Raw genomic sequence first — 12577 nt, 5'->3', positions numbered from 1 at the left:
AAAACACTTGCTCCTTGGAAGAAAAGCTATAACAAACTTAGCCAGTGTCTTAAAAAGCAGAGACATCACTTTGCCGACAAAGATCCATATAGTCAAAGCTATGATTTTTCCAGTAGTCATGTATGGATGTGAGAGTTGGACCATAAAGAAGGCTGAGTGAGTAAAAATTGAGGCTTTTGAATCGTGGTGCTAGAGAAGACTCTTGAGAGTCCCTTGGACAGCAAGGAGATCAAACCAGTCAATCCTAAAGGAAATAAATACTGAATATCCATTGGAAGGATTGATGCTGAAGCTAAAGTTCCAATACTTTGCCCACTTGATGTGAAGACTCATTGGACTCATTGGAAAAGACCCTGATTCTGGGAAAGATTGAAGGCAATGGAGAAGGGGATATCAGAGGATGAGGTGGTTGGATGGCATCACTGACTCGATGGACATGAGTTCGAGCAAACTCTGGGAGATGGTGAAGGACAGGGAAGCCTGGTGTGCTGCAGTCCATGGGATCATAAAGAGTCGGACATGGCTGAGCAAATGAACAACAACAGCAAACACCTCTCTCTTCCCTTCTGTTTCCTTCCCCTTGTGTTGATCCCAAAGCACTCCCTAATAAACCTCGGCATGTTAAGTTCCTTCCCAGAGTTTGCCTCTCAGAAAACCCACCCATGATAATTAGCCTGTGTTGACAAAGCATCATTAAAAATCTGGGTTACCTAAGTATCTGACATGTGTAAAGCTTACCACTTAAAAAGTATAGTGTGTGTGTGTGTGTGTGTGTGTGTGTGTGTCTACCCCAGACACAAAAATGTGTTTTTCATTTCCTCCAGCAAGCTTCTATCTTGTACCCACCTCCAAAACCTGGGATATCCATTTCTACATCAATCTCCAAGCCTTAGTTTCTTGCCCCAGTGTAAAAATAGCTGAAAACAGGGAGAGTGTTTTTATGTTATTTGTTATTGTTCTATGTTATTTACCTTTTCTGGTAAGAGCAGTTCCTTTTTATTGTGGTGAGCTCACTGAGTCCGTGTCAGGGGTGTAGGGCAGCCCTCTCTCCCATCCTTCTTGTACTTGCTCAGGTCTGATTACATAACTCAGAACTGGCAAATCAGAGTGCCCATTCCTCTGGTTACAAAGATTGGTTTAATCATGGGTACATAACCTAAACTGGTCCAATGAGAATGAACTTGAAGACTTTTGCTGGTGCCTTTGAGGGGAAAGATGATTTTTTTTTTTTTTTACTGAGATTATCTAAGCTGCTAAAACTGTTTTTTTTGGAGCTCCTGGGGACTATCTCACAGGGAGCACAATTCAAGAAATGAAGCCAATACAGAAAGAAGGAGAGTTAAGGGATGAAAAAAGACATCCCTGACCACACCATCTGAATGTTTGGTATCAGCCACAACAAAGCTTCCCCAACCTTGGACTTTACAACTGTGTGAGCAATACACTTCAGATTGAATTTCTGTCACTTGCAAATGAGAGAATCTTGAATAATATAGCAAGACCTCAATGCCAAGAGGGGGGATATGGGCCAGATATTGGCTAGAACTTGTTTCCATGGGAGAATCTGAGTTTCAGTTCAGAGTGAATTAAAGGCCAATTTTCAGGCATCTAGGCAGTTACTGGATTGTCCTTTTGGATTTTCTTGGTCATAATCAGGCAGAACTTTAGAGTAAAGGCTTGGTCCTCACCCTGAAAAAGAGAACTACAAGAGAAAAACCATATCTCCATCCCTGAGTAAAGGGGGAAGGACATGGGAATCCAGAGGCCTTACCTTCCTCGGGTACTTGTATGGTGCTGTCACCAGCTTCACATGCTGCTGCAGCTCCTTGGTGAGCTCGTCTGGGTCACGGGACAGAAAGTGTGGGGCCAAGACCACAAATGCCTTCACTACCTGCAGCAAGGATGAGGGCCCAGAGAAAGATCAGAGTGCATTGTCATGCCCTGGGATAATCAGTGTCAAGACTTCCACCACAGCCACCACCTTTATATCCCCTCATTTGCACCTCCAGATATCTGGGGCTAGGGAAAAGTAGGACCTGGGGACAATCATGGCCAAGATTCCAACTTTCTCTCAAGTTGTTTATTGATGAGCAGGTAGGACTGTAGATTGAGACCAGGATTACCTCATATCCCAGGGACAATAGAGTGTGATGGGAAAAAGTTAGTTAGAAGAGAGGAAAATAAAGGCTGGGAACAATAAACCTAAAAGATTTGTTTAACCTCTCCAAGCTAGTTTGCCAACCTATAAAATAGAGATCCAACTTCCATATTTAATTCATGGGAAATAAAAGGAAATCATATACAGTATGGCTTAGCTCAGTGCTTGGCACCCAGGGTTTTGAGCCTATGATATTTCCCACACCTGCCAGGTGTATGATATTATCAATTTTCACCCTGGACATCAACCCACGTCTTTCCACCTTAAATTTTCCTTCACATACACAAGCTCTTCTAGATTTCATCTGGGCTTATTTCATTAACCTTGGCATTACAGGGGCCTTTCTTCCTCTCTTCCTCTCACTAAAAACCACATGCCTCAAAGACTCTATCTTGGCTTAAATTCCTCCTCTGTTCTAGTCAGGGAATAGATTCTGATTCAAATGCCAAACAGGATAGAATATCTGCAGCCCCAAAAGACAGACTTTGTGTAGTACTTATTACAGGTCAGACTTTGTTTCAAGCACATTACAAATATTAACACATTTAATCCTCACAACAGCTTTGCATCTTGCATATGGTTAAACTGAGACAGAAAGGCTAAATAACTTGTCCAGGGACACACAGCTAGTAAGCAGCAGGACTAAGGTTTGGGCCCAGACTGTCTAGCCCCAGAGTTCATACTCTTAACTACCATCTGTACACCCCCCAGGCCACAGTTCCCCCATCACCTCTCCTCGAATGGGATCCGGGCTGCTTACTACAGCTGTCTCAACCACAGCAGGGTGCTCCATTAGTGCGTTCTCCACTTCTGAGGGCCCAATCCGGTACCTGTAGAAAAACCTGTCTTTCAGAGAAGACTGGACACTCAACCTCTAGCTCAGCTCAGAAGTCTAGAATTAGACAGAATAAAGAACTGGATTACCCTTTTCCTGCCCAGAAACCAAGCTTACCCACTGGAGTTAATGATATCATCTGTTCTTCCCATGAATCGGAAATATCCTTCTTGATCCTTGATTGCCCGGTCTCCCAGGACCCAAAAATCCCCTCTGATGTTGGCTTCTGTCTTCTCAAGATTGTCCTGGTGACCACAGAAAGAAAGTCATTATACCTGCAAAGCCTAAATCCTCTGCCCTAGGCCTGCCATCACCAGATGTGCAGATTGTTTACTTTACAACTTGAATTACTACACATGGTAGAACTTCCCTGAATAGGTGGAATTGGCACTTCCCCTTTTATTTATTCCACCCAGAGTCTCTCACTTACTCCTCTGGGGTCCAGTTTGATGGATAATATTAATGAATCCATTCGCCCATGCTCTCGGGCCTTTCCCCCATTGGATTCAACCTTTCCTTTACTGGTCAGCCTAACCCCTGCTCCACCCCATGACACTGTTCAAGGGCATCATGATTTATGAGACATTTTTCTTGGGTCCAGATTGTTAGATATGAAAGTTCTAGAGATACACCAGCAAGCTGTCTGGGGCTTGGGTCAATGTGCATATTTCTGTAATGGCTGAACCCCTCTGTTCAACTGAAGTGCCTGTTTATAAGCAGAATGATTGAGGTTTGCCCCTTGTCAGAGGATCTCTATCTCTATATTTTGTTCAAGGGTAGGGGTGTGAGCTTTAGAGTAGATGCTCCATCTCTGGGTTAAAAGGTGGCATAGGGAATTCATACCCTAGCTCCTTCATTTGGAAGTTAGGGGTATTGAAGATCTGAAAAAGCAAGAGGAATCTGAGGAAACTGAGGTGTGAGAGAGGAAACGGAGGTATGAGAGATCAGTAACTTGCCCAAGATCACACAGCAATTAGTAGAGCAGGATTTTAAACTCAAGTAATTTGGGCCCAAGGACTCAAGGGGTAATTGAAAGGATTAAACAAGTTTAAAGCATATAAACTGCTTTAGGAGAGTGCTTACCATGTGGTAAGCTTACAATAAATGGCAGCAACTGTAACTATTGGATTATTTACTTTATTCTTTAATCATCTTGGTGTCAGAGGTCCCAGCCCATTGTTCACTGTGGTGGACTTGAATGAGTCTTGTAAACTCTGACTTCACCATTCTCACCCATAGAGTGGGGCAGTTGGATCTGAGGGTCACCTATTTTTAATATTCCAAGATCTGAAGATAGGAATGCTTTTAACTTATGGTGAAGTCTTAGTGTAAAGCATCTTGCATGGCTCTAGAGGAGATCAGTGGCATAGAGCAGCGGCATGGTACTTGAGAGAGGGGGCAGTACTGCCCTTGGAAGAATGCTGCTCTATATAATTCGGGGGCAATAAACTTTCTGTCGTAAAACAGCTCTTGGAAGTGGAAAAGGGTTACTGTGAGAAAGACAATTAATCAACTGGAATCTTAACCATAGGCTAAGAAAAGCAGGAGTGAATAACCAGGCTTTTTGCAAGGCAAAGTGCCCGTTCCTAGACACTTTTTTCCTTTGTCCCTTTGTCCCTATTTCTTACCAATGCTTCTTGGGAGGTGGGAACTCCCCTCATGCCTCTCAGAACCCACTATTTCCACTAGGATACAGAGGGGGATAAGTAAGCTTTCCTCACCACATAGCCAGAAAAGATGCCTATAGGTCTGATGGGTTTGACTCGAATGCCCACATCTCCTTCTGTGCCAGGTGGCAGGACATTGCCCTTGTCATCTATTACCTGCAGAAAGAAGCAGATTGGAAGAATGGTCTGCATAACAGTAGACAGCTTGAATGGCAACATGAAAGAGCTGATCAAATAGAAGATCATCTTACTCTAGTGGTGACTGAAAAGAGTTGGAAACCAAGAGAAGCCAAGAGCTTTAAGTCCAAATTTTTAATCCATTTGTCTGAAATGGTTTAGGTGCAACCCCTTAGTGAGACTGGACCAGATGATCTTGGGAAGATACTTGTAGTTTTAGGAATTCATGAAGTATAATAGCACCCTATTATTTTTGAGGCTCACAGACTTGGACATCAGATAGATTAAAGTTCAAATTATGACTCTGATACTTTATTAGTTGACTTTGTGTTACCTAAGTTCTATGTCTCAGTGTCTTCATCTGTGAAACAGAGATAATAATAGCTTATTTCACCAAATTATGTGAGAATTAATTAATATACTAAAAATCAGTCTTCATAAATGATTATCATAGATATAAGGGATCAGGTAATTACACATAACACTGACTAGAATGTAAATTGTTATACTTTAAATACATATGCTTATATATATATATATATATATATATATATATAAACATAGACACATATAGATAAGTTCTATATCTTGGAATTTAGCCCAAAGAAATAATAAGGAATAGGAGCAAAATTTTAGCTATGGCATATTCATTGTAGTGTTGATTTTACTGGTGAAAATTTTAGAAATCATCTATTAACTAACAAAAGGCATAAAGAGTGGTGGAACCATACTATCTATTGCTATGTAGTAATTAAAAATTCTGCTGTAGATAGGTATTAATTGACCTGAAAAGATGGCCACCCAAGATTATACAGTGATAAAATTAAGTTACAGAATTGTATGTCAAAATTCACCCCATTTTTGTTTTAAAATGTGTATATTTATATAATTAACTAGCTAACCAATTTTCCATTAACTAGCTAACCAATTTTCCACCTATTCAAAGTGGTTTTTCCTGGATGATTAGAATATGAATAACGTTCTTTCTCCCCCATCCATCCCTCCTCCTACCCTCCTTTTTAAATATTATTTTAATATCTTTATTATTTTTGTACAATGTAATAAGTAAATTGCTGAAAAAAAAAATATATATATATATGTACCCTCACTCCTTAATACCCCTAACAAACCTGCACATCATAATGGGGAATTGCAGTTCCCAGGTACCCAGGTTTGATTTTCATTGTCTTGGAAACTCTGCAAGTGAGTCCCTGTGGAAAGTAGTAGACAGATTGGTAAAAAAGATTCAACAGAGCAGGTCCTGACACAGTCCTGTAGTTGGTTCATGTTTGGTAGCTCCGTCTCTCCTTTTTGCCTGGCTTGTTCCCTTTTCCTGGAACCTCCATCCTAGAGGTTTCACTAAAGTATTTGAAAAGCTTCTGATTGACCTTGCCCCAGGGAAGAGGAACTAACAACTCGTAATTAAAGCATTGCAATCGCTTTAGAGGGGCCAAACTTTAATAAGGGACTATGGATACCAAAAGTCCTTTAATACAGTGTGGGATTAAATTCTCTCCCATAAGAAGGAGAGCGCTGTTTGAATCCTGAGATGAATTCTCCTATGGAGATCTTGGTGTCCAAAGGAGCATCCCTAGACATGGTCTCCTGTGAATGGCTAGAAGCCCAGCCGTAATTCCATTGTCCTCACCCACACTTGCAATGTTCTTCCACATCACAGTGCTGCCATGAGCCCTCTCAGGAGCTCTAATGGGTCAGGGGACCAATTAACTATAAAAGGATGTGGATAGAAGTGTATAGAGGAGGAGGCAATAAGTACTGAGAGTCAAAGTAAGAACGCTGGGGAAAAGAGTTGGGGGGAGTATTCCCCAGGTTGTTTTGATAACATGAGTCCACATTGTGCTCAGTTCAGTTCAGTTCAGTTGCTCAGTCATGTCTGGCTCTTTGCGACCCCATGAATTGCAGCACGCCAGGCTTCCCTGTCCGTCACCAACTCCCACAGTTCACTCAGACTCACGTCCATCGAGTCGTGATGGACTCTAGCCATCTCATCCTCTGTCGTCCCCTTCTCCGCCTGCCCCCAATCCCTCCCAGCATCAGAGTCTTTTCCAATGAGTCAACTCTTCGCATGAGGTGGCCAAAGTACTGGAGTTTCAGCTTTAGCATCATTCCTTCCAAAGAACACCCAGGACTGATCTCCTTTAGAATGGACTGGTTGGATCTTCTTGCAGTCCAAGGGACTCTCAGGAGTCTTCTCCAACACCACAGTTCAAAAGCATCAATTCTTCGGCACTCAGCTTTCTTCACAGTCCAACTCTCACATGCATACATGACTACTGGAAAAACCATAGCCTTGACTAGATGGACCTTTGTTGGCAAAGTAATGTCTCTGCTCTTCAATATGCTATCTAGGTTGGTCATAGCTTTCCTTCCAAGGAGTAAACGTCTTTTAATTTCATGGCTGCAGTCACCATCTGCAGTGATTTTGAAGCCCAAAAAAATAAAGTCTGACACTGTTTCCCCTGTATCCCCATCTATTTCCCATGAAGTGATGGGACCAGATGCCATGATCTTAGTTTCAAGGGACCCCAAAAGTTCCAAGAAGATATCTCAGCAGATGAAGTGGTGGTGGTGGTGGTTGTGGGGGGGGGGGGTCTTAGTGGTTTCTCTTCTCCATCCCTTACTTCAATCTGAGCAGCTTGACATGTGCCCAATACATGTAATAAACTCAGATCTCTGGCAAAACATTCCCCCACTACAGAGGACTCTCCTGATGACACCACCTGAAATACTAGGCCATTATCCCACCTATCTTCACCTTATCTGCTTCACTTGTCTTTGTAGAACTTTTCACCATCTGGCATGTCATTTATTTGTTTATATGTTTCTCCCCCATGATGGCTAGAATGTAATCTCCATGAGAGCAGGATCTTTGTCTGTTTTAGTTCTGCTGAATTGCCAATATCTCCCCCATAGTAGGTGCTTAATAAATATTTATATTTATTGAATAAGTATATGATAAATGGTAACTCATATCTTTATTATCAAAGAGCCTTTGAAACCCACGAGTTTCACCAGCCCATGCTTTCCTAGAGCAAGTTTCCTACCGTTTCTGTCTGGCCATAGAATTCTAGGATGTCCAGTCCTGTTTGGGCCTTCCATTTTTCCAGAGTGTCTGGAAGGAGGGTCTCCCCACCACTGAAGCAACACTTTAGATGTGGGAACTTGTAACTGAGGAAGAGAAGAGAAATCAGTGTTCTCCTGGGCCTCTCTTGAACCAGACTCTGCTTAAGCCTAGAGCTGGATTCTAGGTGCTTTGACAATGAGGTTGACTTTATGGGGGCTATGCATGCTCAGAGGGCCACATAAATAAGCACATGTGTATGTCACAGAGGCAAGGTATGGCCAATAGACCAGAGGCTCTTAACCCCAAAATCCCCATCACCTGGAAAGGTCCTGTAGTAGCAACATCCGGTAAACAATGGGTGCGCCTACCATGTAGTTAATTGGATAGCTGGACAGAACCTGGAAGAAGAGAGTTGAACTTAATCAGTAGCACAGTGGTTATGGGTATGGGCTATGAAGCTGTAGACTTAAACCTTGGCTTCTTTACTGGGTCTACTTCAGGCCAAATGAGCCCAATTTTCATGAACCTTCAAACCAAAAATGACAGATGAATGATTGCAGTTTTTATTACGGAAAAACGTCGAGGACAGTTTTTTTTTTTTTCTTTTTGGTCAAATCAGGCTGCTTCTTCCTGCCAATTGACTGACTTGTCCCTATGAACTCACCTCTAGAATTACATAAACTTCCAGTCACCAATGGGAGATCAGCTGCTATTGCAAACCAACCGTGTGGTCTTAACTGGTGGAGGTTAAGTCTTTAACCTCCTTAGACCAGTTTTACAATAGGTTAATGATCTCTGTTTGTTTCCAAGGCAAACCATTCAATATCACAGTAATCCATGTCTATGCCCTGATCAGTAACGCTGAAGAAGCTGAAGTTGAACATTTCTATGAAGACCTACAAGACCGTCCAGAATTAACAACCCCAAAAGATGTCCTTTTCATTATAGGGGACTGGAATGCAAAAGTAGGAAGTCAAGAAACACCTGGAGTAACAGGCAAATTTGGCTTTGGAGTATAGAATGAAGCAAGGCAAAGGCTAATAGAGTGCTGCCAAGAGAACGCACTGGTCATAGCAAACACTCTTTTCCAACAACACAAGAGAAGACTCTACACATGGACATCACCAGATGGTCAACACTGAAATCAGATTGATTATATTCTTTGCAGCCAAAGATGGAGAAGCTCTATACAGTCAGCAAAAACAAGACAGGGAGCTGACTGTGGCTCAGATTATGAACTCCTTATTGTCAAATTCAGAATTAAAATGAAGAAAGTATGGAAAACCACTAGACCATTCAGGTATGGCCTAAATCAAATCCATTATACAGTGGAAGTGAGAAATAGATTTAAGTGACTAGATGTGATAGACAGAGTGCCTGATGAACTATGGACTGAGGTTCGTGACATTGTATAGAGACAGGGATCAAGACCATCCCCAGGAAAAAGAAATGTAAAAAAAGCAAAATGGCTGTCTGAGGAGGCCTTACAAATAGCTGTAAATAGAAAAGAAGCCAAAAGCAAAGAAGAAAAGGAAAGATATACCCATTTGAATGCAGAGTTCCAAAGAACAGCAAGGAGAGATAAGAAAGCCTTCCTCAGTGATCAGTGCAAAGAAATAGAAGAAAACAATAGAATGGGAAAGACTAGAGATCTCTTCAAGAAAATTGGAGATACCAAGGGAACATTTCATGCAAAAATGGGATCAATAAAGGACAGAAATGGTATGGACCTAACAGAAGCAGAAGAGATTAAGAAGAGGTGGCAAGAATACACAGAAGAACTGTACAAAAAAGGTCTTCAAAACCCAGATAATCATGATGGTGTGATCACTCACCTGGAGCCAGATATCCTGGAATGTGAAGTCAAGTGGGCCTTAGGAAGCATCACTATGAACAAAGCTAGTGGATGTAATGGAATACCAGTTGAGCTATTTCAAATCCTGAAAGATGATGCTGTGAAAGTGCTGCACTCAATATGCCAGCAAATTTGGAAAACTCAGCAGTGGCCACAGGACTGAAAAAGTCAGTTTTCATACTAATCCCAAAGAAAGGCAATGCCAAAGAATACACAAGCTACTGCACAATTTCATTCATCTCACACACTAGTAAAGTAATGCTCAAAATTCTTCAAGCCAGGCTTCAACAATATGTGAACCATGAACTTCCAGATGCTCAAAGTGGTTTTAGAAAAGGCAGAGGAACCAGAGATGAAATTGCTAACATCCGCTGGATCGTCAAAAAAGCAAGAGAGTTCAGAAACTTCTGCTTTATTGATTATGCCAAAGTAGATTTATTGATCTACTTCTGCTTTATTGATTATGCCAAAGCCTTTGACTGAGTGGATCACAATAAACTGTGGAAAATTCTGAAACAGATGGGAATACCAGACCACATGACCTGCCTCTTGAGAAACCTATATGCAGGTCAGGAAGCAACAGTTAGAACTGAACATGGAACAACAGACTGGTTCCAAATAGGAAAAGGAGTACGTCGAGGCTATATATTGTCACCCTGCTTATTTAGCTTATATGCAGAGTACATCATGAGAAAGCCTGGGCTGGAAGAAGCACAAGATGGAATCAAGATTGCCGGGAGAAATATCAATAACCTCAGATATGCAGATGACACCACCCTTATGGCAGAAAGTGAAGAATTAAAGAGCCTCTTGATGAAAGTGAAATAAGAGTGAAAAAGTTGGCTTAAAGCTCAACATTCAGAAAAGTAAAATCATGGCATCTGGTCCCATCACTTCATGGCAAATAGATGGAAAAATAGTAGACACAGTCCCAGACTTTATTTTTCTGGGCTCCAAAATCACTGCAGATGGTGACTGCAGCCATGAAATTAAAAGATGCTTACTCCTTGGAAGAAAAGTTATGACCAACCTAGACAGCACATTAAAAAGCAGAGACATTACTTTGTCAACAAAGGTCCATCTAGTCAAAGCTATGGTTTCTCCAGTAGTCATGTTTGGATGTGAGAGTTGGACAATAAAGAAAGCTGAGCGTGAGGAATTGATGCTTTTGAACTGTGGTGTTGGAGAAGACTCTTGAGAGTTCCTTGAACTGCAGGGAGGTATAACCAGTCCATCCTAAAGGAGATCAGTCCAGGGTATTCATTGGAAGGACTGATGCTAAAGCTGAAACTCCAATATTTTGGACACCTGATGTGAAGAGCTGACTCATTTGAAAATACCCTGATGCTGGGAAAGATTGAGGGCAGGAGGAGAAGGGGACGATAGAGGATGAGATGGTTGGATGGCATCACCGACTCAATGGACATGAGTTTAAGTAATCTCTGGGAGTTGGTAACGGACAGGGAAGCCTGGCTTGCTGCAGTCAGTGTAGTCGCAAAGAGTCGGACACGACTGAACAACTAAACTGCACTGAATCCCAACCGTATTTTCCCCAAAATATTTTTGGGACATAATTCAGGTAGAAAGTGCTTTTAAAAGTTAAAAGCACCTATAGACTTTACAGAAGTGCTACAAAAAATAAGGTACTACTGAGTACTTGCCAGGCTCTGTGCTCTCTCATTTAATTCCCACTATAACCTGATGGAGTTTGTATTATCATCCCCATTTTACAGAGGGTTGAGCAACTTGCCCGAAGTCACACAATCAGCAAATAGCAGCACTGTCATTTGCAGCCTATACTTTTTAGTAATACCACCTTCATGGACTTCCCTGGTGGCTTAATGGTAAAAAATCTACCTGCCAATGTAGGAGACACAGGTTTGATCCCTGGGTCTGGAAGATACCCTGAAGAAGGAAGTGTCAACCCACTCCAGAATACTTGTCTGGGAAATCCCATGGACAGAGGACCCTGGTAGGCTAGAGTCCGTGGGGTTGGAAAAGAGTTAGACACAACGGAGAGACTAAACAACAGCAATAATATCACCTTCATTCCATGCTTTGCTTTGTACAGAATTTACTACAAAGAATGGTTTAGACAGAACATCTAAAAAAATTACTAATGTTAACACACCATGTAATTATTTCCTCTGAGTGCTTTTGACATATTGGTATAAGAGATGAAAATTATCTCACTTCCCTTATTGCCTTGCCTTACAGGAAGCTCAACATGCAATTATCTACTTATTTGCTTTACCCACTTATTTGCAATTACCTACTTATTTGCTTCCTTTCCTTAGTCTTCCCACTCACTCACCCAAATCTTCAGCCTATATTTCCCTAATAGGCTTTATAATTTTACATTTGTTCCATACTTTTTTTCTATTTGTGACTCTTTACAAAAGCCACTTCAAATCTTTTTGTGGAAGGAGACAGAATAAGAATTTGTTTAAAACAGAAAATGACAGAATCATATAAAGAGAATCTCTTGAGAGACTGCAGAACTTGCCCTTGGAAGATGTCATCTATGCTTCAGTTTGCTCCTGGTATCTCTACTGCCAGCCAAACAGAAATCTGAGTCATTAACTGCTACAGAGATCTGGAGGCCCCAGGGTGTTAATTGCCCACTCTCTATCACAAATGAAGTACAAATTGGGTGTGCCTTTGCAAGCAAAATGAGCCTATTTCCATTGCTTTGTTGCTCCAGGATCCTGCAGTTTGTAGATTTTATTTAATGGTTACTCCATCAAGTTCCACAGGAAGAACTCTTATTTATTCTTCAAAATTCCTCATAGATGATAAT

At 41.5% G+C, this 12577-nt stretch overlaps 1 protein-coding gene across 5 annotated transcripts in view; it reads right to left on the bottom strand.

Moving 5' to 3' along the window:
• The window catches only part of LOC109578666 (acyl-CoA synthetase medium chain family member 2B), a 48855-nt gene that overhangs the window by 22485 nt on the left and 13793 nt on the right, over positions 1-12577 (bottom strand). For 4 of the 5 annotated variants that reach the window (XM_070779755.1, XM_019988080.2, XM_070779754.1 and 1 more), the window contains exons 7-13: positions 8241-8320; positions 7903-8026; positions 5968-6048; positions 4715-4816; positions 3111-3238; positions 2889-2988; positions 1772-1891 (exon numbers count right to left, since the gene is read on the bottom strand). In XM_070779755.1, coding sequence (XP_070635856.1) covers positions 1772-1891; positions 2889-2988; positions 3111-3238; positions 4715-4816; positions 5968-6048; positions 7903-8026; positions 8241-8320 — 735 coding nt within the window. The remainder of the gene's footprint in view (positions 1-1771; positions 1892-2888; positions 2989-3110; positions 3239-4714; positions 4817-5967; positions 6049-7902; positions 8027-8240; positions 8321-12577) is intronic. The other variant, XM_070779756.1, reaches the window with a different exon arrangement.

Source organism: Bos indicus, chromosome 25 (genome assembly GCF_029378745.1).
Source record: "Bos indicus isolate NIAB-ARS_2022 breed Sahiwal x Tharparkar chromosome 25, NIAB-ARS_B.indTharparkar_mat_pri_1.0, whole genome shotgun sequence".
Taxonomy (NCBI): domain Eukaryota; kingdom Metazoa; phylum Chordata; class Mammalia; order Artiodactyla; family Bovidae; genus Bos; species Bos indicus.
Note: the sequence above shows the minus strand (reverse complement) of the source record. Positions and strands in the feature narration are given on the sequence as shown.